At 40.1% G+C, this 19,663-nt stretch overlaps 1 protein-coding gene across 1 annotated transcript in view; it reads right to left on the minus strand.

Moving 5' to 3' along the window:
- Window positions 1-19,663, minus strand: part of ADGRE3 (adhesion G protein-coupled receptor E3) — a 42,599-nt gene that overhangs the window by 3,833 nt on the left and 19,103 nt on the right. The window contains exons 5-14 of the mRNA XM_024134102.1: window positions 19,103-19,140; window positions 14,335-14,518; window positions 11,123-11,239; window positions 9,466-9,650; window positions 7,075-7,242; window positions 5,792-5,989; window positions 5,267-5,502; window positions 4,702-4,768; window positions 4,390-4,481; window positions 2,392-2,560 (exon numbers count right to left, since the gene is read on the minus strand). Coding sequence (XP_023989870.1) covers window positions 2,392-2,560; window positions 4,390-4,481; window positions 4,702-4,768; window positions 5,267-5,502; window positions 5,792-5,989; window positions 7,075-7,242; window positions 9,466-9,650; window positions 11,123-11,239; window positions 14,335-14,518; window positions 19,103-19,140 — 1,454 coding nt within the window. The remainder of the gene's footprint in view (window positions 1-2,391; window positions 2,561-4,389; window positions 4,482-4,701; window positions 4,769-5,266; window positions 5,503-5,791; window positions 5,990-7,074; window positions 7,243-9,465; window positions 9,651-11,122; window positions 11,240-14,334; window positions 14,519-19,102; window positions 19,141-19,663) is intronic.

Raw genomic sequence — 19,663 nt, forward strand, 5'->3', positions numbered from 1 at the left:
TATACACCATTACCCACACGTAAATAAATATATAACATAGCATAAGCAATGAATATTTATATATGTTATATAAACAAAATAGAACCCTTCTGGAGCAATATTTTGAAACTTACTCTTTCACTAATATATTTTTAAAAAATTAAAAAAATTATTTATTTTATTGAGGTATATTTGATTTACAATGTTGTGTTAGTTTCTGGTGTATAGCAAAGTGATTCATTTATACATACATATGTATATATTATTTTACATATTTTTTCCATTACGGTTTATTACAAGATATTGAATATAGTTCCCTGTGCTATCCAGTAGCTCCTCGTTGTTTATCTATTTTATATATGATAGTTTGTGTCTGCTGCTAATCCCAAACTCCTAACTTATCCCTTCCTCCCCCTCCTTTCCCTTTTGGTAAAAATGTTTGTTTTCTATGTGTGTGAGTCTGTTTCAGTTTTGTAAATAAGTTCGTTTGTATCATATTTTAGATTCCACATACATTCACTAATATATTTTGAATATCCTTCCAGTCATAAAATATTCTTGTGCCCATTCAAATTAACATTTGAATGGTCTATGCCTATGCTCATCCTTTGTTCTCTAGGGAGTGTCTGCTCTGTCAGCTCAGTTTCTTCCTCTCTCCTATCCTCAGAGGAGCTGTTCTTCCTTTCCTAGTTTGGTTCTTTGGGCGTGTAGATGCAGAGTGAAGAAAAGAGAGAGAGAGGAAGGAGCGCACGAGAGAGAGAGAGAGAAGAGGAAGAGGAGGAGAAGGAGGGAGAAGGAGGAGGAGGAAGAGGAAGAAGACTATCAGGAAAGAAAGAGTATCAGTCAGGACATGTTTTGCTGCAGTAACAAACGACCTCAAAATCTTAGTGGCCGAGCTCAACAAAGCTCAGCTGGACCATGTGTCTTCTTCATGGTATTTGAGAAGTACAAATAAAGAATTTGGGTGATTTTGTATTTCTTCTGGCTGCTGGAATATCTTTATTTGGCCATTGGACCTCCTGGCCTGGACCATGTGGATCCAAGTTTCATTGGAGTTTCAGTCTTTTACATTATATTTAATAGTTGCATAGTATCCTGTTCTATAGATGAGTATAACTTAACTAAATCTAAGTAGAAGTATGTCAACATGGTTCAGTAGTATACAGCACAGTAGCATCTTGCCTGGGGTTCAATTCTAAAGCCAGCATGCAGTTCACATTACTCCTGAGCACCCCTTAGTAAGGAGCCATCTTAGAGATTTATCTCAACAAGCCCAAAGCAGCCAGTATTTCCCAAGTGTCAGACGCACACTGTTTCTTTTGTTCAGCTGCAGACACATGAATTGGCTTGTGTTTAGTAGCCATATTGAATACAAAATATATATCCTGAAAAACTTGAAGCTCACACTGTGAGATGCCTCAGGCACTGAGATGAACTGGGGGAAGAGTACAAATAAGTCTTTTGCATTGTGCTCACTCAAGTGCATACATCCACTGAGAAGAGTTGCTTACAGTTTTCTTTGGCTGTATATTTAGATGGAAGGGTGGATGAATAGAAGTGTAGGTATATGGACAGACATGTGATTAAGCAAACATAGCACAATGTTACTTACAGAATCTAGGTGATCGGTATGTGCGTGTTCACTACATAATTCTTTCAACTTTTTCGTATATTTGAAAAAGTTCATGATCAAATGTTAGAAAAACTATATTATTATGTAATTTCATTATAGAGCTATTAAAACATTAATAGAGAGGCTATACATCACATGGAAATGTGTTTAATAATTCATGTTAAGGGGGGTGGTAGATTGCTTTATTGATCTCAGTTATTCACTCCTCTGTAGTAGTATTACACCCTGTCTTAGCTTCGTGGTGAATGGAGTGTTTTTCTCCCATTGACTTTGGGCTTGGACATGAGATCTTATTTGGCCAATGAAATATTGGTGGAGGTGATGTAAACAGAATCACCTTGAAATGGCCTTGTTCAGTAGAGCTTGCCTTCTTGTGATTTTGCCATTATTATAGGAAGAACTTATGTTAGGGAGGTGCTCCCCTTTCTCCCAAGCCTCAGGGTCACAAAGAGCAGACCTGAACATGATCTGCATCCTGGAGCCAGGCCAAGCTGAGCCCAGCTAAGATCAGCTGAACCCCAATCAACCTGCAGACTCCAGAATGAGAAAAGTAAATATTTGTGTTTAAGCCACTGAGATTTTTGTGGTTGTTTGTTACAACAAATTGATGTTTGATACAATCAATAGCATCTCACAGTAGAGAAAATATAGGGAGTGTTTACACACTACTCACAAGTGCCTATGAAAATTTAGAGAACGTGGATTTGAATGTTTATTAAACTATGTATCTCCAAATTTTTCTTAACTTTAAAACAATAAAGAAAGAGGTCACAGTTTACCTGCTGGCTGAGGAGGCAGTAGACCAGGAAAATGAAGAAACCCTGAAAGCTGTTGATGATGGTGAAGAGGTAGGCCATGACACGGGCAGCTGGGCCCATCTGCAAGATGCCCAGACACCATGTGCATCCCAGGATGAAGAGCTGAGCTGTTGCTTTGAGTGTCAGCATCCTGAGGGGAGTAGTAATCAATAATGTAAAAAAGCTAATTATGGACATGAATACTCCTACAGCATTGTTGTTAATGGTGAAGACTCTGGAGCTAGAATGCCTGGGTTTAAATCCAAGGCAGCACTAACTAACTGTGTGACCTTGGGCAAGTTACTGTCTGGTGTTTTTTGTTTGTTTGTTTGTTTGTTTGTTTTTGATCATGCCACGTGGCTTGGGAGATCTTATTTCCCTGACTAGGGATCGAACCTGGGCCATGGCAGTGAAAGCGCCGAGTCCTAACCACTACACCACCAGGGAATCCCTACTTTTCTGTAACTCAGTTCCCTAATCTTTGTAATAGTCCTATTTCATAGGGTTGCTGCAAAGATTAAATGAGACCTTAATATATGTAAAGTATTTAGGACAGTATATAGAACAAAATTAGTACCATACATACATAAAGCATTCTAAAACTGCAAAGATAAAGCTCTTTATCTCTCTCTATATATATCATTTATAGATGGAGGGGTCATATAATTTGTTATTCAAACAGGGAGGCTTTTGAGATCAAAAGGGTGCTATTCAGGGGAACTATATTCAATATCTTGTAATAACCTATAATGGAAAAGAATTTGAAAAAGAATATACATATATATGTGTGTAACTGAATCACTTTTTTGTACACCTAAAACTAACAGAACATTGTAAATCAACTGTGCTTCAATGAAAAAGGAGTGTTGTTAATAATTACAATGCATCAACAAACGTAAACTGGGACCATCCCAGGCAAACTGAGATGTAAGGTCACCCTGCTTTTGTATCTATATATTCCTAATTTTAAAATATCATATTACATAAGTGAGAAAAGCTAGTTGAGGAACAATTTGTGTAGTGACGCTATTGTATGTGAGCCTGTCTGTTCTACAGAAAATGCACAGAAAAGGGCCTGGGAAAATATCAGACATATCATATCATGCAGTTTGTTACCCCTGGATTCCCTGGGAGGTAAAAGTAGCAAAAGTAAAAGTAGGAAAAAAGGGAGTAAGCAACTTTCACTTTTAACTTTATATATTTTGAAAACTTTTGACAAATAATAAACAAATAACAAATGTGTTATTTTTGTGATTACAATGAAAACCTCAACAAATTACATGTTCAAATTAAGATGGATGCTGAAAAATAAAAGAAATACTCATAGTTCCCAATTTTTTGAAATAGTATTATACAAAATATATTTCAACGTAAATCCTCCCTGAACCTATTGCCTCTTGTGCTGTGTGGCCAAAGCTGTATTCGTCCATTCTCCTCTTCTTCCGTTTAGTGTTAGATCTCTTCGCTTTTTGAGATTTATCAAGGACACATGGCTACCCAGTTAGAGACTACATTTCCCAGCCTCCCTTGCAGCTAGGTGTCACCATGTGACCAAGGTCTAGCCAATGGGATATGAGCAAATGTGACACTTGCAACTTCCATGTCAACTCCTTCCCACATATGGGATACTGATAAAGACAACATCCTAGGGGATGGTGGGGCAACACAATAGAAAGAACGTGAGCCCCTGGATCACTCTGTGGAGCAGAGCTTCCCATTAGCCCTGGACTGTTTACCTCTGGTCTGTGGCGTGAGAATGAAATAAAATTCTATTTCACTCCCTTTTTTGGGTCACAGAAATTTAGCCTGTACTCTAGTGAATACAGCTTCTCATTAATTGTGATAGTGGAAGATGGTAGTGGTCTTGCTAGTCCTTAGAGCCTGGCTGTGGGGTGTATGTCTGTGTTGATATGTAGGAGGGACCAGTAGGAAGTGAGTAGAGGAAAAGGGGATTAGAAAATACCACTTGCTTCATCTTACTTTATATTCTGGATGGTTGACACTTCACTGTTGAGGGAGGAAAGTTTTCTTTTCAAAATCCAAAGAACCAAGAGAAAAAATACAAAATTCACCTGCAGGAATGACACAGACCATGTAGAATACAAGTTAAAATGTACTATGTCCACTGTAAATTGTACACAGCTCCTACCTCCTTGCACATGGCTTTGAATTGGTAGCAGGTGGAAAAATCAAATCATACAACCGAGAAAATATATGTCCCTTGTGCTATCTTGCACCCATGTCTGGTGCTTCTTTTTAGGTCAGGAACATCAGAGCCACATATTCACTCACACAGATAATGGCACAGATGGGGCCGAGGAAAGCCCAGATGAATTTCTGGTCCAGGTCGAGCCAGCAGCTGGGAAAAATGGGAAAAGGGATGCAAAGAGAGATCAGAGAAAGCACATGAAAAGGATATGAAATGACACATATTCCTAACAGAGAATTTTCCAATGTCTCCTGAAAATGTCAGCTGACAATGAAGGCTTTAATTGTTCACTACCATGTGTTACTGTTACATTAAACATTTAACAGTCACGGTCCTGTTGAATTTTCACACTAGTATTCTGAAGGTGGGACCATGGAGGTGACCATTATCCCCATTTCACTAATGAGGGGACTGAGAATTAAGGACTTGAGGTCACAAATTATGGGAGAGATAAAACTGGGACCTAACTGCAAAATTCTCCCCTTCCAGAGCCTTTTACATCATTTTTCTCTGCCTCACTGGGAAAGAGATTAGAGCTCTTATACTCAAGGGGAAAGTAGAGTGCATTTGATGTGACTATCCCAATCATCACTATTAACAAATATGCCCTCAAATATGTCCATGGTACAGGGTGAGAGTCAAGCTCACCGATCCGGTGTTCCATAAAGATGAGGCCTGGATGCTGCAGAAATGGCCACTATCACAGCCGGGACTCCATAGCCCACTGGGAACATGAGCTTCCTCATGAACCTGTTGACACTGGAGTGGTTGACCACCGTCAGGTTGCGTGCAGTGAGGAAGAGGTGCAGCCCCTCCAGCAGCATCCAGACGAAGGAGGCCAGGTAGAGATAGTGTAAGGCACCTGCAATGATGGCACACAGCACCTGAGGAAGGAGGAAGGTGTCACCAGGAGAGATTGTCAGGGTAGGGCATGGCCCCAGGACCTCTCTTTTATACTGACATTGAGTTCAGAACACCTGGTATTAGACCAAGGTCATTGAAGGTGAAGGTGGTTGATAATCAACGGCAGCACTACTCCCCTTGGCACCTCTCCCCCAACCTCCCTCTGGGGCCCAAGGCTATTTTATTAAGGTGTCCAACGCAGCATGGCTCCATGAACTCATCAGCATACACTGGGGGCAGGGCAGGGGTATTTTGGGACAGTATAAGTACCTTGATCTCAGTTCTATCGATGGCTGTTAGGAAGAGCAGGTGGGCCAGGAAGAGGCAGAGTGAGAGCTGCAGGTGGAGTGAGCTGCTGGTGTTCTGGATGGCTTTGCACAGCAGGAAGGTGAAGGCTGCCAGGAGGAGGCACAGCAGAGAGAGGCTCAGGCCCACGTAGGTGATCACAGTCAGTGCGGGATCCTCCTCCTGGGACCGAGCAGAGAGGAGCTCACAGTCAGGCTTTCCTGCTCTGGGATTGTACTCCCCCACCCCTTGGAATGTGGCATCCCAACATAGGCAGATCACCTTCATCTCTGCAAGGAGGGGAGGGATGCAGGACTTCCTGTGTGCTGTCACCCAGCCTATGTCATCAGTACTCTGAGCCCTCATCTAGGATATGTGTCCAGTCTGACCTTCTCCCACCACCTTTGCTGCTGCCAACCAAATCCTGACCACCAATATCTCTCTACCAGTCCAATCCTGCTGCACCACCATCCAGAGATTTCTTCTAATAACATAAGTATGCAGCATGCCTGATTCAAATTCTCTATTGCCTTTCCATTGTAATTTGAATGAAATCTAAACTCTTGACCATAGCATTTGAAGTCTGATGCATTTTCCCTGAGCCCTTTTCTCCAACCTGAACTTTTCCACTTCCCTCTCATTCACTCTGCTCTAACCACATTTATTTCTGGAACACACCAAGTTTGTTCTCTCTCAGGACCTTTACACATACATGTATCACTTTTTGGGATGCTCTTCCCTGAAATCTTTTTTCACTGAGGTAAAATCCAAATAATATAAAACTAACCATCTTACACTGTACAATTTAGTGGCTTTTAGTACATTCACAGTGTTGTGCAACCGCCAACTCTCTCTAGTTCCAAAACATTTTAATCACCCCAAAATAAAAGCCCATGCCCATTAAGAAGTTACCCCCTCTTCTCCCCTTCTCCCAGCCCCTAGAAACCACCGATTTGTTCTGTCTCTATGGATTTGCCTATTCTAGACATTTCGTATAACTGGAATCCTACAGTATGTGGTCCTTTGTGTCTAACTTCTTTCACTCAGCATGATATTTTTGAGATTCATCCACATTGTAACCCCACTGACTTAATATTCAGATTTCAGCTTGAATAGTTAATTCTCCTCTAACCATGTTATCTAAAGTAGCACACTTCTGCAATCACTCCAGACACGCGCTCTTTAAAAATTTTCCTTATGGCATTTATGGCCACCTAAGCAGGGCCTCAAAAAGGATTGGCTTGAGGAATTCAATGTTTACATCATACCTGTCTGTGGAAGGCCATGAGGACAGAGAAACTGGACAGGTGAGTGGAACTGCATATACTGTGAGTCTTGTTTGCTTGTATCAGGAAACAGCCCTCCGTGGACCAGTGGCCGCCCTCCTTTGTACCTTTCCAGTAGACGCAGAAGACCTTTTTGATACTGGGCTTTATCTGAAAATAGAACGGGTTCATCATGTCCTTCCTTGGGAGGGACTGCTCTCAGAGTGTCAGTCTATGCTGGTGGGGTGCAAAGAGGTGACACCATGGGTTAGGAGAGATCAGGTGATTTCTATTTTAAGTGAAGAGGATGACCACGAGGAACCTGTCCGCATAGTCCCAACTCTGTTGGGATTCCACATAACAGATAATGAGCCCACCTCTCTCTGGGAGCCAGAATTTTACAAGATGTCATTGGTTTCAGGACTTTATCCTCCAACATGGGAGTCAAATAAAAATAGAGTATAAGGCTCCCTTAAATTTTTCTCCCAAATACTCTCTAAGCCAAATTTCCCTGATCTCTTCACATCAATACTACCCTGACTGCTTACAACACAATAATTGCTCATACAATGACAGAGGTAGTGTAGGGAAGAAACATCACCAGGAGAGAATAAAGTTAGTTTTCAATCTCTTTTTTTTTGTCCCAAGGATGTCCATAGCATCACTTGATCTGGTCAAGGATGTGAGTTGGATGCTCTCCTATTTGGGGGCTGTATCTCTATTGATAATCCACTGGACCATCCCCAGATATCTTGCTCCACTTCCGTTGCTCCATGCCATACATCAAAAATTCCATTCCTAGATTTTATGCATCAGATGGAGAAAACCTACCTTTCCTCACCTTCCCCCACTTAATTCTTATTTTCTTAAAAATTAAAAAAAATTTGATTTATTTTCCAGCCTTATTGAGATTTAATTGACATATAGCATTGTGTAAGTTTAAGGTGTATGACGTAATGATTCGATATATGTATATATTGCAAAATGATTATGACAACAAGGTTAGTTAATATCCATCACTTCACATATTTACAATTTTTCTTTTGTGGTGAAAACTTTTAAAAATCCCCTCCATTGCTAGATTGCTAGAGGCAACAGTCAGGGGCTTCTTTTTTTTTTTTAGATGTTGGGGGTAGGAGTTTATTAATTAATTTATTTATTTTTGCTGTGTTGGGTCTCTGTTTCTGTGCGAGGGCTTTCTCTAGTCGCAGCCTCTCTTGTTGCGGAGCACAGGCTCCAGACGCGCAGGCTCAGTAATTGTGGGTCACGGGCCCAGTTGCTCCGCGGCATGTGGGATCCTCCCAGACCAGGGCTCGAACCCGTGTCCCCTGCATTAGCAGGCAGATTCTCAACCACTGCACCACCAGGGAAGTCCTTGTGGTGAAAACTTTTAAACGCTACTCTCTTAGCAACTTTCAACTATACCATAAAGCATTGTTAACTAGAGTTAACTAGAGTCACTATTCTCTCCATTACATCCCCAGAACTTATTCATCTTATAACTGGAAGTTTGTAACAGTTGATCAAGATTACCTCTTTCCCCCACCTTCTGTCGCTGGCAACCACCAATCTGTCCTTTGTTTCTATGAGTTTGTTTTTTCAGATTCCACATATATATGAGATCAGTCAGTATTTGTCTTTCTCTGTCTGACTTATTTCACTTAGCCATAATGCCTTCAAGGTTCATCCATGTTGTCAAAAAAACGGCAAGATTTCTTTCAACTCTTACTTTCTAAACAGTTGACTATGTCTGGCTATTAACCCTCCTGCCTTTAAGAGTTTGGGCAGAGAATGGGAAAAGGCAATGAATTACATAAAAGTTTTTCTTCTGATTGAATTATGTAGCCTTAATAATTAATTCCAGGCTTTTGTGCAAGAACAAATGTTATGTCTCAGTTCAAATTTCATAGATGTAGGAAGTACCTGCAATTTAAAAAATTCCACGAACTAGAATGATGCTGCCCAAGAGAAATATCATGTGAGTCACTTACGTAATTTGAAAATTTCTACTACCACATTAAAAAAGGAAAAGAAACAGGTCAAATTAATTTTAATGAAATATTTTATTTAAAGCACTATATTCAAAATAATACCTTTTAATATGTCAATATAAGTCAATACATGTAATCAGTATAAAATTATTGAGATGCTCAACACATTGTTTTTCTTACTAAGTCTTCAAAGTCTGGAAATACTGAATCTAAACCTGGAAATACTAAGTCTTCAAAATCTCAGTTCAGACTCACCATATTTCAAATGCTCAAAAACTGTAGTTGGCTCCTGGCCATGATATTGCACAGTGCACGTCCAGAATCATTGACTTGGGAGTATTTGAAAATTGTTTGGTCTAACATCATGAAACCTAAGCAAGTACAAATTGCAGCTTTGACCCACCTTCATGTGCTGAAAACTTAGAATCACAGCCTGGGAGAGAGATGTGTTCCTTTTGGGTCCAATAGCAGCACTCACTACCTGGGAGTTCAGGTAAACTTGATCTTTCTCATTCACCTCTTCAAAAAAATTTGCATTTATGATGTTTCCAAGAGAAGAGTATGAAATAAAGGCAACTACACTGGGACCTGAGGAAACAGAATAATGGAGTCTTAAAAAGTGCCACCATTCCTTCTGTTGTCCTTTCCCACTCCATACCTGCCAGACTCCCATGATCGCCACACCTGTGCTCAGCTGTGCCTAGGAAGTTTACTTTTCCTCTCCTGCTCTTCCTACCCAAATATTCACAACTCCTCCTTAAAGACCCAGCTCCAACCCAGCCTCTGGCTCGGGAAGTCTTCCTTAGGTCCTCAGGCAGCTTGATGTGTCTTTCTCCAAATTTGTATCTCAAGTGCAGTCCCTGCCGTGCCAAAGAGAATTCAACTGTCCATTGATTATTTCCTGTGGATTAATCCTATTTTTCCAACAGGCACTAAACTTACTGGGTAACTAATACCGGATACTTCATTTGGAAACCACAGGGCTCCTAGCACAGTGCCAAGCATGTGGTAAATGATGAATTCTTTTAAAACATCTTTATTTTCTAAAAAAGTTTAGCTTATATTAAAAACACTTAGAAAACTATAAAAAAGACATGACAGACATTTACACTCAGATTTAAAATATATTATAGTTTTGTCGTATTGGCTTCAGAATTATGTATTTTTTTAAGAAATAAAATGTTTTAGATATGGCTAAAGATCCCACTATTATTTAATTCTCTTTCTTCCTTCTCGAGAAATAACCACGGACTTGAAGTGGAAGTGTGGCCTTTCCATGAATACCTTTGTAATTTTACTACATAAGCATGTTTCCATTATAATATACAGTATTGTTTTCTGTGTTTAAAAATTCACATAAATGGTATCCCACATTGGGTATTCTTTTTTTTTACTTTTAAAAAAATTATTTTATTTATTTTATTTTTGGCTGCATTGAGTCTTCGTTGCTGCGCGCGGGCTTTCTCTAGTTTTGGTGAGCGGGGTCTACTCTTTGTTGCAGTGCGCGGGCTTCTCATTGCGGTGGCTTCTCTTGTTGCGGAGCAACTCAAGGTGCAACAACTCTTCCCTGGGTCTTCAGCCTGCTGGCTAGATTTTAGACTTGCTACCCTCCACAATCACAGGAGCTAATTCCTTAAAATCTCTGTCTTTGTCCCTGTCTCTCTCTGTCTCTCTCTCTCTCCACACACACACACACACACCACTGGTTCTGTTTCTCTGGAGGACCCTGACCGATACACCTACTGATGCTTCCTGGGATCATCTCCCAAATAATATCATTACAATTGAACTCCTTATACTTGTCCATGGACTGCTTCTGAGTGAACCTAAACTGAGACCCAGGTAGAACAGCCCCTCAACTGCAAAGAAGTCCCTTTCATGCTGAAGAATAGAAAGCCTCTACTGTAAGAAGATTCTTTTTTAAGGAAAAGACTCAAATGACACAGTTTTAGGGTAACAGACCCATTAGAGAGGAGCCTATTGTGGCTCTTTCCTTACTACTCACACAGTGATATTGCTCTGCATGTCTTAGGGATTCTGCTTGCAGCCACCACATGTACCTTGTATGTTTCCCTGGATGATGTCACTGCAATGGATATCCATGGAGTTCATTTGGGCGTTCAAGTTGAAGATGATTCCCTTGGAGCAATTGTCTGTAACAACTCGAGTTTCAATAGCTGGTAAGAAAAACAACGGGCAAGCTTACTATTATTATAAGTTTTAAAAATGTGCATAGCTACACAAACAGCTCAAATTTACTGAATGTCTAGGATGTGCCAGGCACTGGACTAAGATCCTTATACATCATCATCTTATAACATGATTATAGCATCATATAACGCCATGAAGAACCATTGTTCAGATGAGGAAACTGAAGTTCAGAATTTAAGTACGACTCTAACTCCTGAAACCAAGTTCTTAAATAATATTCTCTAGCATATTGTCTTTGAAGTAACAATTCTGTTTCTAGGAATTTATTTTAGGAAAACAATCATGGATAAGAGGGCAGAATTAGCTACAAGAAAGATGTAGCTAATTTCACAGCAGCAAAGATGATAATGGTGAAAAATGAGAAGTGACTTAAATGTTTAAGAAAGAACTGATTAAATAATTTATGACTAATCTCTTTAATGGGGAACCATGCTTCTAATAAAAATGAAGTCACAGAAAATCAGGAAATAAGGGAATTCCCTGGCGGTCCAGTGGTTAGGACTCTATGCTTCCACTGCAGGGGACACGGGTTTGATCCCTGGTCGGGGGAACTAAGATCCCGCAAGTCACATGGCATGGCCAAAAGAAAAAAAAAAAAAGAGCAGGAAATAAGCTCATGAAAATATTTATCTTAAAAATCAGACAGTCTGAGACTGGTCATGAGTTGGAAATTATTCAGTCTGGATGATGAGTGCAGTAGGCTTATTATGTCTCTTTTTGTATATGTTTAAAAAAGTTAAAAAAAGAAAGTAACAAAATAGCACTTAAAGGGCTTCCCTGGTGGCGCAGTGGTTAAGAATCCGCTTGCCAATGCAGGGGACACGGGTTCGATCCCTGGTCCAGGAAGATCCCACATGCCGCAGAGCAACAGCCAGTGCACCACAGCTACTGAGCCCGCGCTCTAGAGCTCGCGAGCCACAACTACTGAGCCCAAGTGCCACAACTACTGAAGCCCGCGCGCCTAGAGCCCGTGCTCCACAACAAGAGAAGCCATCGCAATGAGAAGTCTGTGCACCACAAGGAAGGGTAGCCCCTGCTTGCTGCAACTAGAGAAAGCCCGGGCACAGCAATGAAGACCCAACGCAGTCAAAAAAAAAAAAAAAAAAAAGCACTTAAAGAATGATACTATTATAAAGTAGATAAGAATATAAAAAATGATACTATTTAAATAAAACTTTATAATACTAAAGAGTGGAAAGTAGAATAATCAAAATTATAGCAATTACCAGCTCTAGTTGTAAGTGTATTATATGCAGCATTATTATCTCGTTTTATAGATGAGGAGACTAAAGCCCCTGAGGTAAGGGTACTGGTCATCAATTAAACAGTTAGGAACTGGCCAAATCAGGAAAGATGAGAGTTACTCGTAATCTGGTTTAATTTGGAATGAAATTGTGCAGATTCTGGTTTCCCAGGAAGGTTAGGCACTGAATTTTATTTTATTAAAACAATTTTAAAAATTATTATTTTTATAGAGTATAAAGTACTTTATCATGCAAGTTGGTAAAACAAAATGGTTAGTTAGGCATACACAAATACACTGACATCTCTGAGCTGAATAAAAAGCACAGTAAACAGCATTTCTGGAGGCCAATATAGTGATATGTATCAAAAATCTATAAAATGTTTTTTTCCCTTTGACCTAACAATTCCTCTTCTATGAATTTATCCTAAGAAAACATCAAACAAACACACAGGTAAATTTTCAATGGTCTTTGTCACAGGGTTGTTTGGTAACAACCTGCATTTACCAGAATAGGGAAATAAATAAATTATAGTATAAATAAATATATAGTATAAATAAATTATATATAAATGTAACTCTATAAGCCATTGAAGACAGTAACATAGGTAATGATGATGTATATGATTTACATGGAAAGATGTTAGTAATGTAGTGAGTGAGAAAGCAGGTTGTGCAACCGTATGTAAATTGTAACATACACAACAAACATGTGTCTCTTCATCAGACATGTACCTACACGGGTATCAGATTGGAGGATTGGGTTGTGGGCAGATTTGGCTGGTCTCAATTTACTTTTGTGTACATGTTTTTTCCTAATTCTTAAAAAATTTAATACTTGGCTTTGCTATGGTATTTTATTTATTTTTATTTTCAAAAACAAAAATTGTATATATTTATGGTGTACAGTATGAAGACTTGACACACACATATACATAGTGAAACGATTACCAAGGTCAAGCTAATTGACATATCATCTCATCACATAGATATATAATGAATATGTATGACTATTATAATAAAAGTATTTTTTTTTTGGCTGTGCCGCGTGGCTTGTGGGATCTTAGGTCCCACAACTCGGGTCCTGGCAGTGAAAGTGCCGAGTCCTAACCACTGGACCACCAGGGAATTCCCTAATAAAAGTATTTTTATTTAAAAAATATGTAGTAAGATGTTCCTCTGGGATGGTTTAAGTAGCATCACTGTGACGTGTACTGTTAAGTTACGTAAGCACTGGTTGAAAAAAAAACAAAAACCTAACTTCAAGCCAGAATCCCAGACTCAGGATTAGAAACAACTGACAATTTTTATTTATTTAAAATTTTTTTAATTTTTAAAAATTATTTTTATTTAAAAAATTTTTTGGCCATGCCAGGCGGCTTGTGGGATATTAGTTCCCAGATCCAGCCGGGTCCTGGCAGTGAAAGCACCGAGTACTAACCACTGGACCACCAGGGAATTCCCCCACTGGCAATTTTTAAAAACAGCTCTATGGAGGTGTAATTGATGTACAAAAAATTGCATGTATTAAAGTGTACAACTGGATGAGTTTCATTGAGTGAATACATCTGTAAAACCACCACCACAATCAAGGTAGAGAGCATTTCTATCACCCCCAACAATTTCTCCAAAATTTTCTCATGCCCTTTTTTCATCCCTTCACCTGCTCTCTCCTCCCTGTCACTATAGATTAGTTTGCATTTTCTAGAATTTTATATTAATGGACTCATGCAGTACTTATTTACTTTTCTAATTGCTCAATCCAGACCCCAGTTAGTAACCATACCCTGTGTGTATCATGCCTTATTGTCTTCTTACCCACAGTACGGTTTTGGACTTTCTGGAGTTTTTGGTCTGGGGCTTTCAAGGCAGTCTCTAGAACAACTGATTCCATTTTTTGGAGAATAGATGTGAACGTGGCTGTGATGTTTCTCCTCTCTTCCATTCTCCATACAGTCTTATTGGTGAGAAGTGACTCGATATTCTCAACAACCTGTTGCAGCTTTGAAGAGATAAAGAATAAAAAAAAATCCAATCTGATAGGTCCCACATCCAGAGGGTCAGAAGAAAACACAAGAAAGCAGGTGCTGGAGCCAGACAACTAGTTTAAATCCTGACCCCACCATTCACCTGCTGAGCAACCTTGGGAAAGTCACTCAATCGCTCTGTGCCTCAGGGACCCTGTTTAGAATGAGGACAGAACTAAGACCCCATAGAGTTTTGGGGAAGATTAAATAAGTGAAGAGATGCTACGTTTTTAGAACAGTGTCTGTGCCTGGTAAACACCATATAAGTGTTAGTTATTGTGAACATCTTTTACCCACAAGGAAGTGGTAAGGTTTCTAGAAATAGACCAGTGGCTCTTAACTGGGGGAGATTTTGACCCCCAGGGGATCAAGTTAGTGATAATTTAGTACATTCATGATGTTGTGGAATCATCACCTCGATGTAGTTCTAAAACATTTCCATCATCCCCAGATAAAACCCATTGAAGAGTTACTCCCCATTCTCCCTTCCCCAAGCCTCTGGAAAGCACGAATCTGCTTTCTGTTTCCATGGCTTTGCCTATTCTGGACATTTCATATAAATGGAATCATACACTATGTGATCTTTTGTGTCTGACTTCTTTCACTAAACATAATGTTTTTAAGGTCATCCATGTCGTAGTGGGAATCAGAACTTCATTTTTAATGGCTGAATAATATTCCACTGTATGGATATACCACATTTTATTCATCCATTCATCTGTTGATGGACATTTGGGCCATTTCTGCCTTTTGGCTATTGTGAATAGCGCTGCTAAGAACATAGGTGTGCAAGTATCTATTTGGGTCCCTGCTTTCTTCTTTTTAAAATTTATTTTATTGAAGTATAATTGATTTACAGTGTGTTAATTTCTGCTGTACAGCAAAGTGATTTAGTTTTATATACATTCTTTTTCATATTCTTTTCCATTATGGTTTATCACAGGATACTGAAAATAGTTCCCTGTGCTATAAAGTAGGACCTTGTTGTTTATCCATTCTACAATATATGTAATAGTCTGCATCTGCTAATCCCAAACTCTCCTTCCATACCTCCCTTACTGCCCTCCCCCATCCTTGGCAATCAAAAGTCTGTTCTCTATGTCTGTGAGTCTGTTTCTGTTTTGTAAATAAGTTCATTTGTGTCATACTTAAATTCTACATGCAAGTGATATCATATGGTATTTGTCTTTCTCTTTCTGACTGACTTCACTTAGTATGATAATCTCTAGGTCCATGCATGTTGCTGCAAATGGCATTATTTAGTTCTTTATATGACTGAGTAGTATTCCATTGTATATATATACCACATCTTCTTTATCCATTCATCTGTCAATGGACATTTAGGTTGTTTCCATGTCTTGGCTATTGTGAATAGTGCTGCTATGAAATAGGGGTGTATGTATCTTTTTGAAGTAGACTTTTGTCCGGGTATATGTTTGGGTCCCTGCTTTCAGTTCTCTTGGGTATATTCCTAGGAGTGGAATTGCCATGTCACCTGGTAATTCTGTTTAATTTTTTGAGGAGACTGGCAATGACATTTTATAATGAAATGCTCCTGTTGATAACATGATTACTTGTTCATTACTTCAATGAACAGTTGCGGAACTCCCAATGTGGGCTTGGTCTGATTCCTGCCCTCAGGAAGCTCACTGTCTAGAGGGTGACAGCACACCATGTAAATATTATCAGTCTGACAGAGATAACAATGGATAACATAGATGGAACATGTATTCTGGGTCAGGCACTGTGCTAAATACTACACATATATTATCTCATCTAACCTGCTCATCTATCCAAGGGTGCCATTACCACCTCCGTCTTACAGATGAGTAAATTGATCTTGAAGAGCGTGATGCTTAATTTTATGTTTCAACTTAACTGGGTAATGGGTTACACAGATATTGGTCAAGCATCATTCTGGGTGTGTCTGTGAGGGTGTTTCTGGATGAAATTAACATCTGAATGGATAGATGAAGTAAAGCAGATTGTCCTTCCTGAGGTGGCTGGGGATCATCCAGTCAGTTGGAGGCCTGACTAGAATAAGAACTCTGAGGAAGGGATTTTCATCCTGCCTGACTGACAGTTCCAGCCTTGAGCTGGGACATTGTTTTCTTCCTTCAGACTCGAATTGAAACATCCGCTCTTCCTGGGTCTCAGACCTCTGGATTCAAACTGGAACTACACAATCAACTCTTCTGGGTCTTCAGCTTGTTGACTGCAGATTTTGGGGCCTGTCAGCCAATTCCTTAAAACAAATCTCTTTATATCTTTTCTCCTATTGGTTCTGTTTCTCTGGAGAACCCTAACACAGAGAGGTCATCATTTTGCCCAGGTCACTTGCCATTGTGGTGCTGGGATTCAAACCTCTGTCTACACTTCTAAACCCCACATCCCCTACTGTAAGAACATAGTGGGGGGATATTAACTAAGGTGGAGAAGTTTAGGGAGGCCATCCAGGAGGACACGACACCTGAATTGAGTCTTTTTTTAAAAATTAATTAATTAATTAATTAATTAATTAATTTTTGGCTACGTTGGGTCTTCATTGCTGCGCGCGGGCTTTCCCCAGTTGTGGCGAGCGGGGGCTACTTTGTTGCGGTGCACGTGCTTCTCATTGTGGTGGCTTCTCTTATTGCAGAGCACGGGCTCTAGGTGTGTGGGCTTCAGTAGTTGTGGTGTGCGGGCTCTAGAGCACAGGCTCAGTAGATGTGGTGCACGGGCTTAGTTGCCTCGAGGTGTGTGGGATCTTAGTTCCCAGACCAGGGAACTAAGCTCATAGGCTCATAGGCTCTAGAGTGCAGGCTCAGTAGTTGTGGCGCACGGGCTTTGTTGCTCCGCAGCATGTGGGATCTTCCTGGACCAGGGCTCGAAACTGTGTCCCCTGCTTTGGCAGGTGGATTCTTAACCACTGCACCACCAGGGAAGTCCCCTGAATTGAGTCTTGAGTAAAGAAGAATGGGAGGAACCAGCCAGGTGAGAAACTGGAAAAAGGAGTTTCAGGTTGAGAAAGCAGCATGTACTTGGAGGTCTGGAGCTTGGGAGGGCAAGGCATGAACATTTCTCTGGAGTAGAGCAGGGTGAGGGTGGGGAGTAGGGCAAATAAGGGACAAGTCCATTCTGCTAGACTATAGATTCTCAGAGACATAGATCGTTCTCTTTGTTAAAATTCAGAGTCATTTTACAGACACTAAATGATTACTACCTATCAGGCATTTTTTTGGTTTCTCTCTCTTAATTGTCCTACAATATCCATTTCCCCCTCCTACTTTTAATAATTGAATGAATTCCTCAAATTTTATCTGGGCTATGCTACCCAACCAAAGACCATATTGTCCCAGCCTCCCTTGCAGCTAGGTTTGACTATGATATATGCGACTTCTGTGTTGTCATCTTAAGACATGTCTCTAGAGACTTCCCTGGTGGCACAGTGGTTAAGACTCTGCCTGCCAAAGCAGGGGACACGGGTCCGAGCCCTGGTCCAGGAAGATCTCACATGTTGCAGAGCAACTAAGCCTGCGTGCCACAACTACTGAGCTTGCACTCTAGAGCCTATGAGCCACAACTACTGAGCCCGTGTGCCTAGAGCCCGTGCTCTGCAACAAGAGAAGCCACTTCAATAAGAAGCCCACGCACCGCAACCAAGAGCAGTCCCTGCTCGCCGCAACTAGAGAAAGCCTGCACGCAGCAATGAAGACCCAATGCATCCAAAAAAAAAAAAAAAAAAGAAAGAAAAAAAAAGACATGTCTCCAAGGAAGTTATCCTGACATTATTAGCATATCATATAGTGAGTAGATGAGGAGAGAGGCCCTCTCTCTACTCTCCCCTCTTCACCTTGTACTCCAGAGAACTTGCCCTGGGCCCCCTCTACACTCTATCCACCAGTATGAATGCAGCATTGCAGCAACCCAGCTTTGGCTATGCAGTTGAGGACAAGATGCCAGGGGATGATGGAGCAACAGTATGGAAAAACCATGGGTACACTTAATGGCCTCATGGAGCAGAATCCCTTCACCAGCCTGGATTCCTTGCCTCTGGACTGATAAGTCAGAAAATAGTAAAGATCCATCTTTTTAAAGCCATTGAATATTTGGGTCTCTTTGTTACAACAGCTCAGCATATCCTAATACAGTCTTGTTTAGTCTGTATTTCTTGGTTTGGGATAGATCTTCTCTTTAGGGGGCAGACACACACATACCTATATATACATACACATACACCCTTATTTACATACACACTATCTATTTATCTCTATAGTGAGATCTATCTCTATCTATCTCTATAGTGAGATATGTAGCAATAAACATAGTGATATACATGTATATATCATAGTTATATATAATACATATTAGATAACATTATAATAATATAATTAACACATTATAATTAACATATATCAAAATATGTTGTCATAATATAGATCATATATTTTATATTATCATATATATGGTATATGACATATAGCACACATATAATATATAGTATTCACCTCCATTTGCTAGCTTTGAGATTTGTAAATATTTGTTACCTGGCTAGGTTACAGGATTCAGCTTCCACTCACCTCTTTCGTGCTACTGGTTGTCTCTGAGGGGGTGGTTTCTGAAAAAGACAACAAAGGATGTTACTGTCGGAAATGAAAGTAAAAGTGTGGAGAGGTTGGCAGGTAAGGTGGGTAACTTTGCATCTAGAAGGTCTGAACTCATACACTTTATGTTTCCTGACAAGGTCATTTTCTCTTTTGGGGATCAGAGTCCAAATTCCCTGTCGTGGCATAGAGCAGTGTTTTTCAACTTAAGAGTGATTTTGCCTCCAGGGGACACTGGCAATGGCTGGAGATATTTTTGGTGGTCACTCATGACTTGGGGTGGGGGATGCTACAGGCATCTAGTGGGTGGAGGCTTGGGATGCTGCTCAACACCCTACAATGCACAGAATGGCTTCTGACCACAAAGAATTATGGGGCCCCAAATGTCAATACTGCTGTGGTAGAGATACCTTGGCACAGAGGAAGTGGAAAATTGTAAGCTCCAAATTCTTTCATTCAGACCTGGCTGAACATTATAACTGAAATGGCTGAGGAAATAGAAAATTAGGTGCTTCAGGTTTTAAAATTCAGCCTGGC

This window comes from Physeter macrocephalus, chromosome 2 (genome assembly GCF_002837175.3).
Source record: "Physeter macrocephalus isolate SW-GA chromosome 2, ASM283717v5, whole genome shotgun sequence".
Classification (NCBI taxonomy): Eukaryota; Metazoa; Chordata; class Mammalia; order Artiodactyla; family Physeteridae; genus Physeter; species Physeter macrocephalus.